At 37.9% G+C, this 17247-nt stretch overlaps 2 protein-coding genes, 1 long non-coding RNA gene and 1 other non-coding gene across 4 annotated transcripts; 3 read left to right on the forward strand and 1 right to left on the reverse strand.

Annotated features, from left to right (window-relative positions):
- Positions 1–727: 727 nt before the first annotated feature.
- LOC147934253 (small nucleolar RNA R71) lies at positions 728–834 on the forward strand. Its single transcript, XR_015573360.1, has one exon. It is a non-coding gene; the product is annotated as a small nucleolar RNA R71 (small nucleolar RNA).
- Positions 835–8604: 7770 nt separating this feature from the next.
- Positions 8605–12733, forward strand: LOC104723894 (EPIDERMAL PATTERNING FACTOR-like protein 9). Its single transcript, XM_087473615.1, has 3 exons — positions 8605–12141; positions 12284–12342; positions 12472–12733. Exons 1-3 carry the CDS (start codon positions 12054–12056, stop codon positions 12625–12627), a joined length of 303 nt encoding a protein of 100 aa, XP_087329741.1. The 5' UTR covers positions 8605–12053; the 3' UTR covers positions 12628–12733.
- A 1010-nt stretch (positions 12734–13743) lies between these two features.
- Positions 13744–16534, forward strand: LOC147934254 (uncharacterized). The gene is made up of 2 exons (XR_015571680.1): positions 13744–14956; positions 15104–16534. It is a non-coding gene; the product is annotated as an uncharacterized LOC147934254 (long non-coding RNA).
- Positions 15189–16434, reverse strand: LOC104723893 (peroxidase 17). The gene is made up of 3 exons (XM_010442334.3): positions 16178–16434; positions 15904–16095; positions 15189–15832 (listed from the first exon to the last, which is right to left on the reverse strand). Exons 1-3 carry the CDS (start codon positions 16388–16390, stop codon positions 15239–15241), a joined length of 999 nt encoding a protein of 332 aa, XP_010440636.2. The 5' UTR covers positions 16391–16434; the 3' UTR covers positions 15189–15238.
- Positions 16535–17247: the final 713 nt, after the last annotated feature.

Consider the following 17247-nt stretch of genomic DNA (forward strand, 5'->3'; position numbering starts at 1 on the left):
TTCATCTTGAACAAAATCTTCCCCATCTAATTCCTCACTGTCCTCAGTGACGTCTGGAACTCCTTGCCTTGGAGGCAATGTTTTCCCACTTCTCAGCGTAATTGCATTGGCAAACTCCTTAGAGTTCTGAACAGCCTTCCCTGGGAATTGGCCAGGCTTTGGTGCAGAACTAGAAGCGGATTGGCCTTCCTTATACCTTATCTTCGAATTCAGAGCTTCAAATTTGACGTTCAGATCATTGTATGAACATTCCATCCTCTGAATAAGCTTAGCAAACTTCTTAGCAGTATCCATAGATCCGCTAGCTTGACCCTAAAGAAGTTGTTGCATCATTTGCTTTATTTCTTGATCGGGGGCTGAAGCAGGTTGAACTGGTTGAGGGCAGAATCCTGGAGGTAGTTCTGAGGGAGCTTGGTAACCTTGCTGGATTTGTTGTTTGGGTACGAACTCTTGATTGTAAGGCACAAAAGGTTTTTGCTGACCTTGTTGGTGCTGCTGAGGATGGTACACCTGATCCTGTGGAATTGCAACGTTGGTGCTCTGGTAAGACAAATTGGGGTTCGTCTTATAGGGGTTATAACCCTTGTTGTATCCACCTTGATTTTGGACGTAGTTGATCTCCTCAGACTGCTCACCCTCCCCATCTTGAACTTGGAAAGGGTCAAGCAGCATGCAAATTTTTGGAAGGACACCACGGTATAGTGTGCTCAGCAGTGACTCATTGCTGAAACCATGGTGTGGACACTGGCTCTGGTAACCCTTGAAATGCTCCCAGGCTTCGCAGAATGATTCTGAGTGTTTCTGAGTGAAGCTGGAGATTTCATTTCTGAGACGTGTTGTTATGGAGTTGGAGAAAAACTTAGCCTAGAAGGCTTTCTTGTAGTCGTCCCAAGTGGTGATGGAACCTTGGAGAATGTTCTTCTCCCATTGACGAGCTTTGTCTCCCAGGGAGACTGGGAAGAGTCGCAACTTGTAACCATCCTCACTTACTCCATTGATCTTGGTGAGACAACAAAGACGGTCGAACTCGTCTAGGTAATCGAGTGGATCCTCCATAGGCAACCCGTGAAACTTGTTCCCTTGGATCATGGAGATCAGACCACTTTTGATCTTGAAGTTATTGTTTTGCACTGCAAGAGGGACGATTCCGGCACGCTGAGTATGAGTGTTCAATGCATCCCTAGCACCAATGTTTGCGGTCTCGGATTTGGTTCATTTTGTTGCTCCATAGTGACTGGTGCAGGATGATCAGTGAGATGACGAGCTTGTCATGGTCTTTGGAACTGATATGATCCTCCCAAGGATTCAGCACCTTCAAGTTGGTTGATAGAGACACCTTGATTCTAAAGACGATGAAGCCTTAAGAATAAGGATGGTGGAATGAATGGTCGCACAAGAGTTGCGGAAAGACTCTTGATATACCGGTTTGATCTTTCAACCTCGCACCAAGGAGATCGGGGTTTTGACTATCGAAATCACACCAAGTAGTCAGTTTTGATTGTTGGAATCACACCAAGAAATCGGTTTTGTTCACAAAGAACAGAAGAGAATCACTCTCAAAAAGAAAAGGTTTTGATTAAAAGTTGGATGATTATTTCAATGATCTTACATGAGTTTATATAGGATAAGAAAACTTGGTAACAAAGCATGGTATTAACTAGTCTTAAAACTAAAAAAAACAATTAAGATAGATGGTTGAATGAAGACCCAATTCTTGTGCATGTATCCCTTCCTCCAAAGTGACTTTAGGTATATGTATCTCAATTTTCGCCACTCTTCTTTGAATTAGGTTCAAAGTGGGCTGGACTTGATAGGTATCATCCCCAATAGATTTTCCAATGCTCTCTTTGACTATCAGCTCTTGAATAAGCCCATTTAGTGCATCCTTTAGCTTCTTAGCTTTTGCTCTAGTCATTGGTCCTTCAGGTACAAGCAATGGTTCCTCAGCTACAAGCTCCTCAGGTTCAAGCTCAGCTACATGTTCCTTAGCTTCAAGCTCAGCTACAAGCTCATCCTCCTTAGCCCCATCCATGATCACATCATCTCCCTCCTCTTGAAAAGGATTTGACCTCAAATCTGGATCATCTGCCACAAAAGGAACCAAATTAGAAACATTAAAGCTTGAACTCACATTGTACTTACCTTGAAGATCAAGTTGGTAAGCATTGTCATTAATCTTTCTTGTGATCTCAAAGGGTCCATCGAGTCTAGGCATCAGTTTTGACTTCCTTTCAGCTGGAAACCGTTCTTTTCTCAAGTGAACCCACACTTGGTCTCCTGGTTTGAAAACCATCTTGCGCCTTCCTTTGTTTGCTTGTTTTGCATACTGTTTTGTCTTCTCCTCAATGTTTATTCTAGCTTTCTCATGGATCTGTTTGACAAGGTCAACTTTCTTTTTCCCATCCAAGCTAGCTCTTTCACTCAAAGGTAGAGGGGTTATATCCAATGGAGATAAAGGATTAAAGCCATAAACAATTTGGAATGGAGAGAACTTAGTTGAAGAATGAACTGATTGATTGTATGCAAACTCAACATGTGGTAAACATTCTTCCCAAGTTTTAATGTTCTTTTTGATCAAAGCTCGCAAGCGAGTAGACAAAGTTCTATTAACTACTTCAGTTTGACCATCAGTTTGTGGATGACAAGTAGTGGAGAATAGTAACTTAGTCCCTAGTTTAGACCAAAGTGTTTTCCAGAAGTAACTCAAAAACTTTGTATCCCTATCAGAAAAAATTGATTTAGGCATTCCATGCAAACGAACAATTTCTTTGAAGAACAACTAAGCAACATGCAAAGCATTATCAGTTTTGTGACAAGGTATGAAATGCGCCACTTTTTAAAATCGATCAATAACCACAAAAACTGAATCTTTACTAGTCCTAGTTCTAGGCAAACCAAGCACAAAATCCATAGAAATATCATGCAAAGGCTGAGTAGAAATAGGATGTCGATACTTTACCGTGATGTTGTTGATAGCTCTACAATTAACAAACATGCGCCAACTTCCATCCTTTTTGGGCACAATTAGGAATGGGACTGCACATGGGCTCATTCTCTCTCTAACATGTCCCTTCTCCATGAGCTCATTATCTTGTCTTTGCAACTCCAATGTCTCCACAGGATTAGTCCTATAAGCTGGTCGGTTTGGAAGTGATGCACCAGGAACAAAGTCTATTTGGTGTTCAATACCACGGATAGGTGGTAAACCTTTCGGATTTTCCTCCGGGAATACGTCCTCAAAATCCTGCAAAAGAAAGGTTATCTCACTCGGTAACACCGGTGCAAGGTCAGAAAAACTCATGAGAGTTTCTTTGTAAACAAACATAATCAAAGGTTGTTTCGAAAATAAAGCTCTCTTAACCTCTCCTTTTCTCACAAAGAAATTTGAATGCCTGACGGGTTTTCTCTCACAGGCCTTTGACTTGGTTTTTCTCAAACTCTCGCTCTCTTTTTGGTGAATTGTGTTTGTGGGGTCGCTCATGGTGTTTGTTTCTTTCCTTTGCCTGAGAATCAACTGATCTTGGTAAACTTCATGAGGTGTCAACGGAACTAAAATGATCTTCTTGCCTTTGAACTCAAAAGAATAACGGTTGGTGAAACCATCATGGCTTGTTCTCCGGTCAGATTGCCATGGTCTTCCCAAAAGAATATGACTTGCCTCCATAGGTAGAACATCGCACAAAACCTCATCCTCATATTTCCCAATGACAATAGGAACCTTTACTTGGATACTAACCTTCATCTCACCATCATCATTAAGCCATTGCAGCTTATATGGCTTCGGGTGTTTCTCCGTAGTTAGCCCAAGCTTCTTGACCATTGCTTCACTCGCCACATTAGTACAACTCCCACCATCAATTATGAGACAACATACCTTATCTTGGACATGGCACCTTGTATGAAATAGATTCTCCCTTTGCTCATGTTCCACAATCACATTTTGAACACTAAGTGATCTCCTTGCCACCAATATCTCACCCTTTGCTGGAATTTCTTCAAGTTCTTCTAGTGAATCAGAAACCACCTCTTCATTTTCTGATTCAAACTCTCCATTCTCCAAGAGAATCATGGTTCTTCTGTTGGAACATTCATGCGCATAGTGTCCTCTCCCATGACACTTATAACACATCACATCACGAGCTCGGGTTCTGGTAGCCTCAGCTTTGTCCTTGGTAACTTGATTGGCAACAATTGGCTTCGCTTCAGCCTTTGGAATAGCAACTGGCTTTTCTTCCTTCTAGTAACTTGTTTTTGGGTTAGATGAACCAGCACCATAAGTTATCCGCATAGAACTTCTTCTCTTGAGTTGCTTTTCCACCAAGATTGCTTTATGTAACATCTATTCAAGCTCCACATAATGCTCCATCTCAAGCCTATCTTGGACATCTCGGTTCAACCCACTCATGAATCTAGCCATAGTAGCTTCTCGGTCCTCAACCACATCAGCTCTTATCAAAAGAATCTCCATCTCTTGATAGTAATCCTCCACACTTCGACTTCACTGAGTCAGTCTCCTTAGCTTTTGATGCAGATCGCGGTGGTAATGGCCCGGAACAAACCTTCTCCTCATGATAGCCTTCATCTCAGCCCAAGTCTCAATCGGATATTCGCCATTACGTCTTCGTGAAGTCACCAACTGATCCCACCAGCTAAGCGCATACTCACTAAACTCAACAGCCGCCATTCGCACCTTATTGATCTCAGAATAGTGTTGAAAATTGAAAACTTGTTCTACCTTCTTCTCCCACTCCAAGTAGACATCTGGATCATTCTTCCCAATAAATGGTGGAATTTTAAACTTCAGCCCTCCAATGTTATCATCATTTCTTTCTCTGCCTTCTCGCACACGTCTAGGTCTCCTTCGGCCTCCTTGAGATGAGTTTCCACTACGACTGTAGTAATCTTCAGCTGCTACATCTCTTGGCATTCTTAACTCCTCTCCTACTCTCCTCTGTTGATTAGGCAAGTTTTGTGGTTGCCTTTGTTGTGCTTCTGCTTGAACTTCGTCCAACCTCTCATAGACTGCATTCATCTCAACCCTCATCATCCTCCGCATTTCTCCCAACAATGCTTCCATCTGGATATTTTGAAGCCTCCCGGGTTGTTCTACTTCATGGTTGTTATTTTCTCCGTCAGCCATATTTGAAGAAACCTGCAAGATGAACAAACTCACCAAAAACAAAATCCTCACAAGTGTTTCACTCACAAGTGTTTACTCTCAACTCTCAAAGTGTGTTCTAGTGACTCTCAAAGGTTCTAATAGAACAGAAACCAATCAAACCCAATGTTTTCCAAAACAGTCGAAACAGAATCAAACTCAGCGAGATACCAAGATAAAATAGAACCGATTGATAGAAGTAGATTTTTTTTTTTTTTTGAAAAGAACAGAACTGTTTTGTTTTTGTTTTTTTGAATATAAAAGAACCTTTTTTCTCTCTTTTTTTCTCTCTTTTTTTTTTGCTTTTTTTTTTTTTTTTAAATAAATAGAAATAGAAGATGAAAAGATGAAAAGATGAAAATAAAGAAGATGGAAAGATAGAAAGATGATAGATAGAAGATTGAAAGACAGAAAATGATAGGAACAAGATGAACGGTTAGAAGATGATAGAATGATAGAATACCAAACTCAAGGGTGTGCTCTGATACCGCTTGATATGATCCTCCCAAGGATTCGGCACCTTCGAGTTGGTTGATAGAGACACCTTGATTCTAAAGACGATGAAGCCTCAAGAATAAGGATGGTGGAATGAATGGTCGCACAAGAGTTGCGGAAAGACTCTTGATATACCGGTTTGATCTTTCAGCCTCGCACCAAAAAGATCGAATCTCTCAGCCTCGCACCAAGGAGATCGAGGTTTTGACTATCGGAATCACACCAAGTAGTCGGTTTTTATTGTTGGAATCACACCAAGCAATCGGTTTTGTTCACAAAGAACAGAAGAGAATCACTCTAAAAAAGAAAAGGTTTTGATAAAAAGCTTGATGATTATTTCAATGATCTTATATGAGTTTATATAGGATAAGAAAACTTGGTAACAAAGCCAAGTATTAACTAGTCTTAAAACTAAAAAAAACAATTAAGATAGATGGTTGAATGAAGACCCAATTCTTGTGCATGTATCCCTTCCTCCAAAGTGACTTTAGGTGCATGTATCTCAATTTTCGTCACTCTTCTTTGACCACAAAATAAAATGATTATTTTGGGCTTTTTGGACTTGAATTAGGTTCAAAGTGGGCTGGAATTGATAGGTATCATCCCCAATAGATTTTCCAATGCTCTCTTTGACCATCAGCTCTTGAATAAGTCCATTTAGTGCATCCTTTAGCTTCTTAGCTTTTGCTCTAGTCATTGGTCCTTCAGGTACAAGCAATGGTTCCTCAGCTACAAGCTCCTCAGGTTCAAGCTCAGCTACATGTTCCTTAGCTTCAAGCTCAGCTACAAGCTCATCCTCCTTAGCCCCATCCATGATCACATCAGGAACCGATTGATGTCGTCGATAGCAGGAAGGAGGTTCTGATGTCCTCTTGGCACAAAATAAACAAGCAGAGAACCAGAACAAGTGAGTATTCAGAATGATAAGTGTAAAAATACTTAATCTTGCAAAACTTGAAATTTCAAATGTAGCAAAAACGAATCCCAAATGGCAACGACGCCAAATTGATACTAGGATTTTTGTATCTCCTAGTAGGTCTCAATTAACCTTATGTGTTGTAGTACTTAAGGTGTCAATCCAAATGGGATGTTGCTAGCAATCAAGATGCAATCAAGCAATCACAAGTCAAGCCAATTCAAAAAAGAGTGTTTGTCTAACAATCCTAGAATGATCATAATGGAAAACAGAAATGAGTTACAAAACTAGAAACGAAAATGTATGATAAGGAGTAAACGTGAGTAAAAACGAAATCGAGTCTAAACAAGAACTAAATAGCAAGATGAAAAAACGGTCTCAGAAATGCAATATCAATCAAAAAGATAAAAGTCTTACGGATGGGGTAATCGATGTCGGTGGAGTATCCTAGTCTATAGAGTGTTTAACATGCCACAAGCAAAATATCCCTAAACAATGAACAACACAACTTAGCTAATCCAATCTCTTGACAGAAGCTACTCAGACTCAACCACTTCCAAACCTAGCTCTCGCTAGAGAAACATGATCAAGCAGGCATGACAAACAAGTTCATTCATGTCAAAAACCATCCTAGACAACTAATCTCTTAGGCTAGGAATGTATGTCTCTAGCACTAGTTGGTCAGACATTTCATTGAACACCTTTTGGGTGCGGAAATGTCTAAGCACTAGTTCCAATTGATCAGAGAGAAACTAGTATTTCTAACTCTAGTCTAGAAGGGAATTATACAAATCAAAGCTTAAACACCCTACATCCTAAGATCATTCACCTAATCTATCCCATCCTCAAGAACCCTAACATTACTCGGATCTAGAAATCATCATCAATGATACAAACTAAGAAAACATTGAATCAAGCATCATTCGATAGATAAAAATGGGAAAAACAACTTTGTAGAAGAAATCAAATGCAAAAACTGAATAGATTAAAAGATATCGGGATACAAAATCTGAGAACGTTTTAGGTGGCTAGGTAAAACCTTAAGAACAAAAACGAGATCAAAAGATGTCCCAAACCAAGACTTAACAAAATGTATTTATAGTAAAAACATGTGAATCCCTAAAACTTAAAACGACAAGATAGAGCGTCGGTTTGGGAATCTCTTGAAGCGTGTAAGACGGAGCGTCTTCCTGATATGTGTGATCGAGTCGGTGTGCGTCCAGTGGCTCGATTGGTATATGAAAGTGGCTCGAATGGTGTGAGTAGGAGTGGCTCGAGCGGTGTGAGTGAAAGTGGCTCGAGTGGTGTGAGTAGGAGTGGCTCGAGCGGTGTGAGTGAAAGTGGTTCGAGCGAGGTGCGGGGAGATTGGCTCGAGCTGGGTGTATACGCATCCACTAAAACAATGATTACTCGTGAAACACACCTCCGATTGGCTTGAAATAAACGGCATTGGAAATATGACTCAATTCTCTACAACTTTGATGAAGACGTCAAAAGCTGAATCCCTCGAACGGTGGCTCGAATGGTGACTCTACTGGTGACTCGAGAGTGGCTCGACTAGCGACTTGAGAGTGGCTCGAGTGATGTGTTCCCGAGATCTCCTAGATACCTAAAATACTCCGAAATGCACAGTGTATGCAAGGATGATGCAATAACTACATAGACATGCAAAGTGTGAAGAAAAGACTAGAAAATGATGCAAAACAATCAGTTATCCTAGCTAAATGCATGATAAATATATGCTAAGGAGAGACAAAATATACACATATCATATGTTGATTTTGGGAAAATCTCCTCACTTCGCTCAGTTTTTCAGGTTAACTCTTTCCCAAGCGACTTGTCTTCGTGTGTATATATGATAAGGATAACCTCCTCATCACTTAGGTTTAAATTTTTGCTTACAAAGCTTATATAGTAAAAAGTATCTACCAAACTTGATTCGGGTCGAATCCAACATCAAATAGGTGCAAATTCGTGGTGGGTGTGATCGTTCTGTGGATGGATGCTGTTAGCTTGTGATTCGGCAAAATGGGTGAAAACTAGTTTATTTTGTTTGTCAAAAGTTTCCGTCATAGTTGTATAAGGCCACTTGACATAGTGATAAGATTGAACATACAAACTCTTCTCTCTTATCTCTTCTCACCCTAATTGATAATCTTCGAGTTACAGTTCTCTAATCTCATCAACTAAGAACAGAGCACATAAGTTCTAATTCCTCATTACACATCATTGATCACGCAGGATGCCTCTATGTTTCATCTCTATTTCTATTTATACCCTATTCTTCTCATGCTTCTTTAAATCTGCACATGTGCCTCTCACATGTGCACACCTATCAATACTCCCCCCTTTTAAAACAGCTTGTCCTCAAGCTGTGAAGTAGCAAATGTGGTGACGATAGAAACCAATGACAAAAATCACTGATACCATGGTAGAGCTGCTGCACACACCTTGATCCTCCACACCGTAGTGTCATCCGTTAAGTTGCAGGCCCACGTAAAGTATGAGCCTCTGTTGTACCCATATAGAGCATGTCCAATTTGTGTAACTTTGTATAATATAGTGAAGGAAAGTGTGTAACAGACATAGTTGCAAGCTAATCTTCTGTAATAGTGTAATAGTGTCTCCTATATACCGTTGCAGCAGACCAGGTGCCCTTTGTAACAGAACTTCCAATTAAATCCCTCCCAATTGCTAGGACGGCTTGTAGTTGCTTAGAATTCCATCTGTGCCCTAGCTGGTACTTGATAACTCTACATAGAAACTGTGTTGACCCTCGCTTTTTCACTCTGTTTCTTGTTACTTTGTAACTAGCTTGTTCTGTCATAATAGAAAATACGTGAAAATTATGTGTTGATGACGTCCAAACAAAAACTTTGTTCTCAACATCACATATCAAAGAGTCTGCAACCATTTCTAAGATCCATGAAACTGACCGGCTACTCTCAGCCTTGTTCTTCCAACAGTGCCATACTGAAAAATATACACTCTTGTCCACAAGTGTTGAGTACCATCTGTAGTGATTAACACATGATGTTCCATGAAGATCCATTCCAAGTTTGAGTTTTAACTGCAACTTGTCATTCATCTTTGTATAAGTTTCCCAAACACTGTCCCCTTGTATCATCTGCTCTAATACCACCTCTATCCCACAGTTTGCATAATCTTGCTTAATCTCTTTGTATATAACCTTCTTATGAGTTGTTGCAAGAAGTTGTAGATTTGAGGTTGTAGGCAACAAGATAAATGTATGAGTTGCGGCTTTTCCTTCATACCCATTCTGAGACCACCAATCAGCAGGCATATGCTCTATGCAGAACATCAACTTCTCTCTCTCCAATTTATAGCCATCACAACTAAGTTGTCCCATGATCTGTGAATTGTGTAGCAGCTTCCTTGATCCAACCAAAATTCCTGTCCTTGAATTTGAATTTCCAGGTTTTGGAATACTTCAGTTGATGTCTCTTCCATGGTAACTTGACCTTCTTAAAAGCATTCTATCGAACACTTGATCTGCAAAAGAACTGATCTTTAAACCTGTTGGCTTCTCATAACAATCAACCACTTCCCATATATCCAAACCATGTAAATGTTCCTCTTTCTGAACCAAATCCTTGACATCACCATATGTGAACACATCAAAATATAATTGATTTTGTGATGGTGCTCCATTGTTCTCCAAGACTGTAGATATTAAGCTCTCAAGTACACAACCTGATTCATTGCTAAAAGACAATGTGTTTTGTTTCCCTGAACCCATACTGATCAGATTATTATCCTCCTTAGATGAATCTGCATCATGAGACAATTCTTCTTCCAAAATCACGTCAGAATTATAGACTGCTATGGGTGGAGATTGAACATTAATGTTTCCAAATCGAACATACAATTGTGACTTGAAATCCTTCCAATTTGTGAAAGATACATGATTGAACCAACTCAAAGCATCTCCCTCAAGGTGTGACGACACCAAACGTATCTTATCCACGTCAGTATATTGAGCAAAATGAAAAAATCTTTCAACCTTCCAAACCCAATTACCCGGATAAACTCCGTTGAAAATAGGCATTTCTTTTGGCTTGACCAAGCGATCCTCACAGCCCATAATCAACGTTGATTCGCCATTGCTCAAGAATGATTTTTCTGAATCAGAAACGTTTACTACCTGCAGAGTCGTGTTTGCCATTGCGTTGTGATCCACATTCAATGATTGCGTTATCTCCAGCGGTTGTGACGTGATCTTCCCCAAACACAAATCCACTTATTTCTTATGCTCCAAGATTTCAATCGGGTTCTCTTCTCTAAACTCCTGAATGAGTCTGTTTCTTTCATCTTTGTCACCAAATCGCAACAACAAGCTAACTCCATCATTCCCCAACTGTAAAAAATCCCCATACTCGTGTTTGCTCTTGAAACCACAAGAGAGCTGCACCTTCAAGAAGACTCTGTGCAAGATTCAGTTTTTCATCCGCCGTGAAATTCTCTTGAACAAAAAACTCTTCCAGCCATGAAATCCATGGTCGTAGTTCACCGGCAACACCATCGAAGATGGGAAATCCCTCAACACACATTGCAATCAAAATCCCCAATTTCACAAAACCTACTTCTTCACTCGCGTTGACCCTCCGATCGCAGTTTCACCGCACCATTTGATAAAGTTAAGAACTATAAACTCTACCGATAACTCTCTATACTTCTTTATTGATCAACAATGCTGAATACAAGAACCCTAACTGATAAGAAGATTGAGTTACAGTTCTCAAACTCTTATCACTTAAGAACATAACACATAAGCTCTAATTCCTATTTACACATCAATGATCACGCATAATGCCTCTATGTTTCATTTCTATCTCTATTTATACTCTATTCTTCTCATGCTTCTCTTTAAATCTGCACATGCCTCTCACATCACATAGGTTTTGCTTATCTTAATAAACAATAGGGAGCAAATGGGAGCAAATCATGTAGAGTGTATTTATTATTCAGATCACTTTAGCAAAAGAAGCTCTAGAAAGTAGTAAATAGTTTGTTCATGTGTGTTAAGTTATTATATGAAATTTATTTGCCGACAAAAAGTAAATAATAATTTCTAATTATTAGATGTAAGACAGGAGATGAGGTAGGGAGACAAGCGTGTAGGGAAAGAAAATACTAGAAGAGTTAGATATATGTTGACCGAAGAAAAAAGAGAGATAAAATATGTTTTGCTATTAAAAAGAAAGAGAAGAGTTAAATGTTCTTTTTTTTTTTTTAATTTCTCTATTACAATCTTGTGGGTTAAAAGTGAAAACTCATCCTCTGCAATTTAAAACTCTTATCTCTACGTGTGCACAAACCTCACCATTAGATGATAAGTAGAAGACAAAACTTACAGCCAAATTGACAAACTTATCTCTCTCCAAAACATTTGGTCCATACGATAAAGCAAGAAGAAGAATTAATAAAAACAAGAAGAAGAAGAAGAAGACGAAGAGGTAGAGGATGAAGCATGAAATGGTGAACATGCTACGATGCATATCCATCTTCTTTCTTCTCTTTGCTTTGCTTCTTGGAAATTATGTAGTTCAAGGTCTCTTTCTTCACCCATCTCCTTCCTATTCTATCTTATAAATTTCAATATGTCTATAAGTGATTTCAATACAACGAAGTGACTTTGTTCTTCTTTTTTTTCGAATTTTCTCGTATGTGTGTGTTCATGCTTTTTGAACCAGCCTCAAGACCTCGTTCTATCGAAAATACGGTCTCACTTCTCTCGCAAGTACATATCCTGGTAAATTCCCATTTTATAAGTAATTACTATAAGGAAACCATCAATTTCTAATTGATTTAGCTATATAATAATACAGTACTATATATATATATATATATATGTGTTTAATTTAAAAATATTTCAAAGCAGAATTCGAGGAGGAATATGATAGGGTCGACGGCACCAACTTGTACGTACAACGAGTGCAGAGGATGCAGATACAAATGCAGAGCTGAGCAAGTCCCAGTCGAAGGCAATGACCCTATCAATAGTGCTTATCATTATAGATGTGTTTGTCACAGATAATAATGATAAATCTCTTATTTTTTGCCTTTTCATTGCAATTTTTGTATGACTTGATTGCATTTTTGTTTTTTTTTGAATGAGATGTTTTGGTCAGCATTATTGATTATTAGTTTGTTTTTCCTTTTTAACTGTTCAAATTGTTAAAGTGTTAAGTTCATTAGCCAAGAGTATCTCATCAAGCTTCATAACCTTTACCTTGTGTGCATGGGATAATATGGTAAGCTCTTGTTGGTACGTGTTGGTGTTGGTATTGGTGTCGTTGATGATGATGATGATGATGACGATGAGGATCGTGGAGATGATGATAACATTTGGGTGTTTATAAACCGCAGGGAAAATTCACATGGTCCTGTGTGGTCCAAGTTTGAGACATAAGTCAAGAAAAGATCACATGAGGGAACTAGAGTTGTTATGTTTATAATTGTAGCCTTCCATCTTTTGTTCTGGTACGTACATATTATGACAATATGCATTAAAGACATTTGTTCTATTAGGATCAGTACAGTGTTACAATTTGTTATATATGTTCGTCCTTTTCATTTGTTTTTTATACACCTAACCTAATGAGTATCCATTTTATTTTCTTCTTTTTAGTAACCAAAAAAATTCTTAATCTTAATCTTGTTGTGATAAATTGAGAATATTTAAAAACGTCTAATCCAAAAGAAGTTAATGTGTGTATGATGTTTAATCACGCTATCTAGACTGCTATTTACACCACTAGTAATTTACACTCAAAACTCATATACAGTAGCACACCTTTTTTATAACATTATCTATTTTAGTCATGTTGATACATACGCTGTTTTAGAAATCGCTAGGCGCTAGTCGGGCAGTCGGGGTGGGCCTAGCGAGAAAATCGGAGATTAAACGGGAATTAATCGGGAAATAATTTTTGGGTTATTTTATAAAATTAATAATAAATTAAAAATATATAGTACTAAATATATGCATAATTATGTTGATGTAAAAAGAAAAATATCAAATAAAATATAAAGCTATAGTATTGTCTTTAAAATTACGGTAAAAACATAAAAATGTAATATTAAGGAAAAAATTATGATTTTAATTAAAAGTTTGTACATTAGTTATTGTAAAACATCATAAACTCTTAATTTAAATGTCTAAATAACAAAAAAATATATTTTTGATTTATATTTGGCTCCAAAAATAATCGGTATATACAAAATTATACGAGAATTAATCAGATTAGACGGTATAATCGGATAATCGATACTAGGCAGGGATTAGTCATTAATCGAGACAGAGAGGGTGTGCCTAGCGATTTTACGGGGCGTAATCGGTGCTAGGGTGAGATTTTTAAAAGAGGGGATTATCCCATGTAATCGAATGAATATGCATATTCATAAATAAATAAGAAAAGCATAACAAACAAAAGTAGCTGCATTTAGATTGAGCATCTAAATACATCAAATATAGAAACGAACATCACTCAAATGCAATAATAAATGGACCAGCTGGTTAGAGCAACATGATAACCAACATCACCTCTGCTACCTTAAACCGGAACATTTGACTCTGATCAGATTGCGTCTATTCTTGAACCGGTTTGACGGTCAGTTAAATTGGGCCTCACATCAGTATTCGGCCCAGTTATGTTCAAACCCAAAGTTTTATTTCACAATGAGTTCTCCGGTGAACCTTAGCCAAGCCTCGCCGCGAGATTACGGAGGTGGTGCATCTGTTTGTTGATTTCCGGCTATTGTGAGACATCTTCGTGGAGGTAAGTCTCCATGTTTCTGAACTCTCACATAGACTTTATCTAAATTGTATGTAAATCTGCAAGTTTCAGTATTGAAAATCAAATCGTAGATGCCATTATAAGCAATGTGTCTCTCTATTCATAATGATGGTTTGAGATGTTTTACATTTTGACGTTCTCTGTTGAGTTCATTATCAAATTCTCCAATTTGTGGGTTTTTGTTGTTGTTGTTGTTGTTGTTTTAGCCCCTCTTAGTTTAACATTGTGAGTATTTGTTTTGCTCATATGCATGTTAATCCGATGTAATGTTTCATCGTAAAATGCTATGGACAACAGGGTGCGTGCGACGACTAGTTAGTTAGTCTACAGACTTGTTTCTGCTCCAAAACTGTTCTGTTGCTGTTGTAATTGGGAACTTGTATGTGTGTAGCTAGCTGCAGGCGAAGGTTTGTAATGTATGGTTATATGTAGAGGCTATTGACACATTTCTGTGGTATTTAGAGGAAAAGGAACAAGAAAAGGCTTACTCTCAGTTGGTCTATTGAAGAAGCAGCATACAAAAACAGAGTCCAAGTTCTTAGTATGTCTCCAAACTTGTCACCAGGGGTAAGCATTTGTGTTATATGTTGTAATATGCATTTTAAGCTTACCTCAGAATTACATGTTCACAGACGACAATTCAGATAAACCAAATCTCCTTGTTTTGTGATTTTGGATACTTGTATGATTTCACTGACTCGACATTGTTTCCAGTTTTACAGATCGAATTTGCAACCGCAGGCTTCCACAGGGACTGTTGTTCACAATCAACTTGTGGAAATTCAAAGATCATGGCATAAGTATTAAAAAGTTTTGCATCTATTTAGAAATCATAACATCTCTCTAAATTCAAGAGTCAAACAGCAGATCACTAGGCCTTCTATTAACAACCCTACAATTTAACCTAGTCTCTCCAGGTCTTCCAGATTGCAAATCACCCATCTTCACCATCCCTTGTTCAAAAGCTCTGAAGAACTCAGCTTGGTCTTCACTAAACATCTTCACATACCCTCTCGTCTCTCTACTCGTATACAAAGTCTGGTCAGAGTTCAGAAACCCTCTCCCTGAAACCAAGTCTTTGAAGTACTGATTGTCAAAAACGTGTGGCGTTGCATCCAAATCTCCGGTCACATTCTCATCTCCACCCAAAGGACAGAGCTTGTTAAGCTTCTTCCGGTATCTTGGTTCGAGAGCTGGATCAGGTTTACCAGACCCGGATTGGTTATAAAGCCTAAACATGATGGAGAAACATCGACCTTTACCAATTGAGTGAGACCCTGATAAAGCCACCATGTCTTTTACAGAGAGATTGAATCTTTTGAAGAGATCAATCAAGAAAGTTGCATTGGCTCTCGGACTCGGCATGATATCATCTGAATCTTTCTGACTCGCTGTTAAACTGTCTCTCCTCCCTAGCTTCACCTCCCAGTCAGGTCCTCCTGTCTGGTTGTTCAAGACCAAAATTACAAAAACCGAAGTCGCTAAACCGAGAAAATTTCGAAGAAACTACTTACTAGAGCAACGGCATCACGAGAGGCCATGATAACAATATCAGCGCAAGAGACAGTAGCTGGACAAGCTTCCTCTAAAGCTTCTTTAATCTCATCAACGACTTCGAAAGATCTCAGTGAATTGATGTTGGAAAGTGATAGTTTCTCACCAAGCATGTGTGGTGTGTCATCAAGCAACACAGAAGCGTCACATCCCTGATTCAATCATCAGAGAGAAACAAAGTTAGAAATCAAGAAGAGAGAAAGAGAAAGATTCTATGGTGTGGTTTGTGTTTACATTGACGAAGCAGTCGTGAAATTGAAGACGCATGACTGAAGCAACGCTTCTTGCTTCTTTAATCATAGCTTTCTTCATTTCTGTTCTTACTATGGATTCAGCTTCAGGGCATGTCTCACTGTAGAATCTTGGTCGGAGGATTTCACCGTTAACCACCGTCAAGATGAGAAGATAGAGGATGAGATGGGGACGAAGAAGAAGAAGAAGAGACATACTTTTTCCTTTTTATATTTTCTTTTATTCTTTTGGGTTTCAGTGATGGAAGACGAAGTGACTTTGTTTGGTTATAAAGATCTTTCTTGAATAAGGAACCAGATTGGTAAAATGAGGAAAGAAAAAATAAATAGTTATTTTCTTTAAGATTAAAATAATTCATTACTTGAATAAGTAATTATTTTAAGCTAATAGTATTACGTTTTATTCTAAAGATTATATCCGAAATCCAAATACACTATTAGCATTACTTAATTAATAATCTATATATATATATAAAATTAACCTTTTTTTCTTTTTTTCTTCTTCTACATCAACAATACTATATTTTTTTATTAAAAATATTATTTTAATATTCATTGATTACATATTTATTACTTATAATTAACAATAATAAAAAATAAATAAGTAACAAAATAAGTAAAATTAATCAAATTTAAAATAGTAAAAAAATATTGTAAATTTGTTTTAGTAAATAATAAAAAATATCTATATAAAATTTACTAAAAAACTCGATTTTTTTTATAATATCCTAATAACTATTGATCTCATACTCAATAACAAGCTAACCCAAATCAATAACAACATATAACACAAAAAAATTCCAATAAACCAATAATGAATAAATGAATAACATGATACCAATTTCAGCATAATTCAAAACATAAACAAAGTCATAGAACCATTAATCCTAACAACCCTTCTAGACAACTAATTTTTACTCTAACATCCTATCAAAGAGACAAAACAATCAACCGAGTCTCTAGAACATCCTCCTCTTTATAGCTTTACTTCCACGTTCACACTTTGCCTTTACCTGCGTCACAACACAAAATAGAGGCATAAGTATAACCAGA

This window comes from Camelina sativa, chromosome 11 (assembly GCF_030686135.1).
Source record: "Camelina sativa cultivar CO46 ecotype springtype chromosome 11, ASM3068613v1".
Classification (NCBI taxonomy): domain Eukaryota; kingdom Viridiplantae; phylum Streptophyta; class Magnoliopsida; order Brassicales; family Brassicaceae; genus Camelina; species Camelina sativa.

Excerpts from the sequence above, each read along its gene's own strand:
- LOC104723893 (XM_010442334.3), bottom strand. The coding sequence starts at position 16,390 with ATGTCTCTTCTTCTTCTTCTTCGTCCCCATCTCATCCTCTATCTTCTC. Across the intron at positions 16,096-16,177 it reads TTCACGACTGCTTCGTCAAT|GGATGTGACGCTTCTGTGTT; the intron begins GTAAACACAAAC and ends TGATTGAATCAG. Across the intron at positions 15,833-15,903 it reads CTCGTGATGCCGTTGCTCTA|ACAGGAGGACCTGACTGGGA; the intron begins GTAAGTAGTTTC and ends TTGAACAACCAG.
- LOC104723894 (XM_087473615.1), top strand. The coding sequence starts at position 12,054 with ATGAAGCATGAAATGGTGAACATGCTACGATGCATATCCATCTTCTTT. Across the intron at positions 12,142-12,283 it reads TGGAAATTATGTAGTTCAAG|CCTCAAGACCTCGTTCTATC; the intron begins GTCTCTTTCTTC and ends TTTTTGAACCAG. Across the intron at positions 12,343-12,471 it reads TCTCGCAAGTACATATCCTG|AATTCGAGGAGGAATATGAT; the intron begins GTAAATTCCCAT and ends ATTTCAAAGCAG.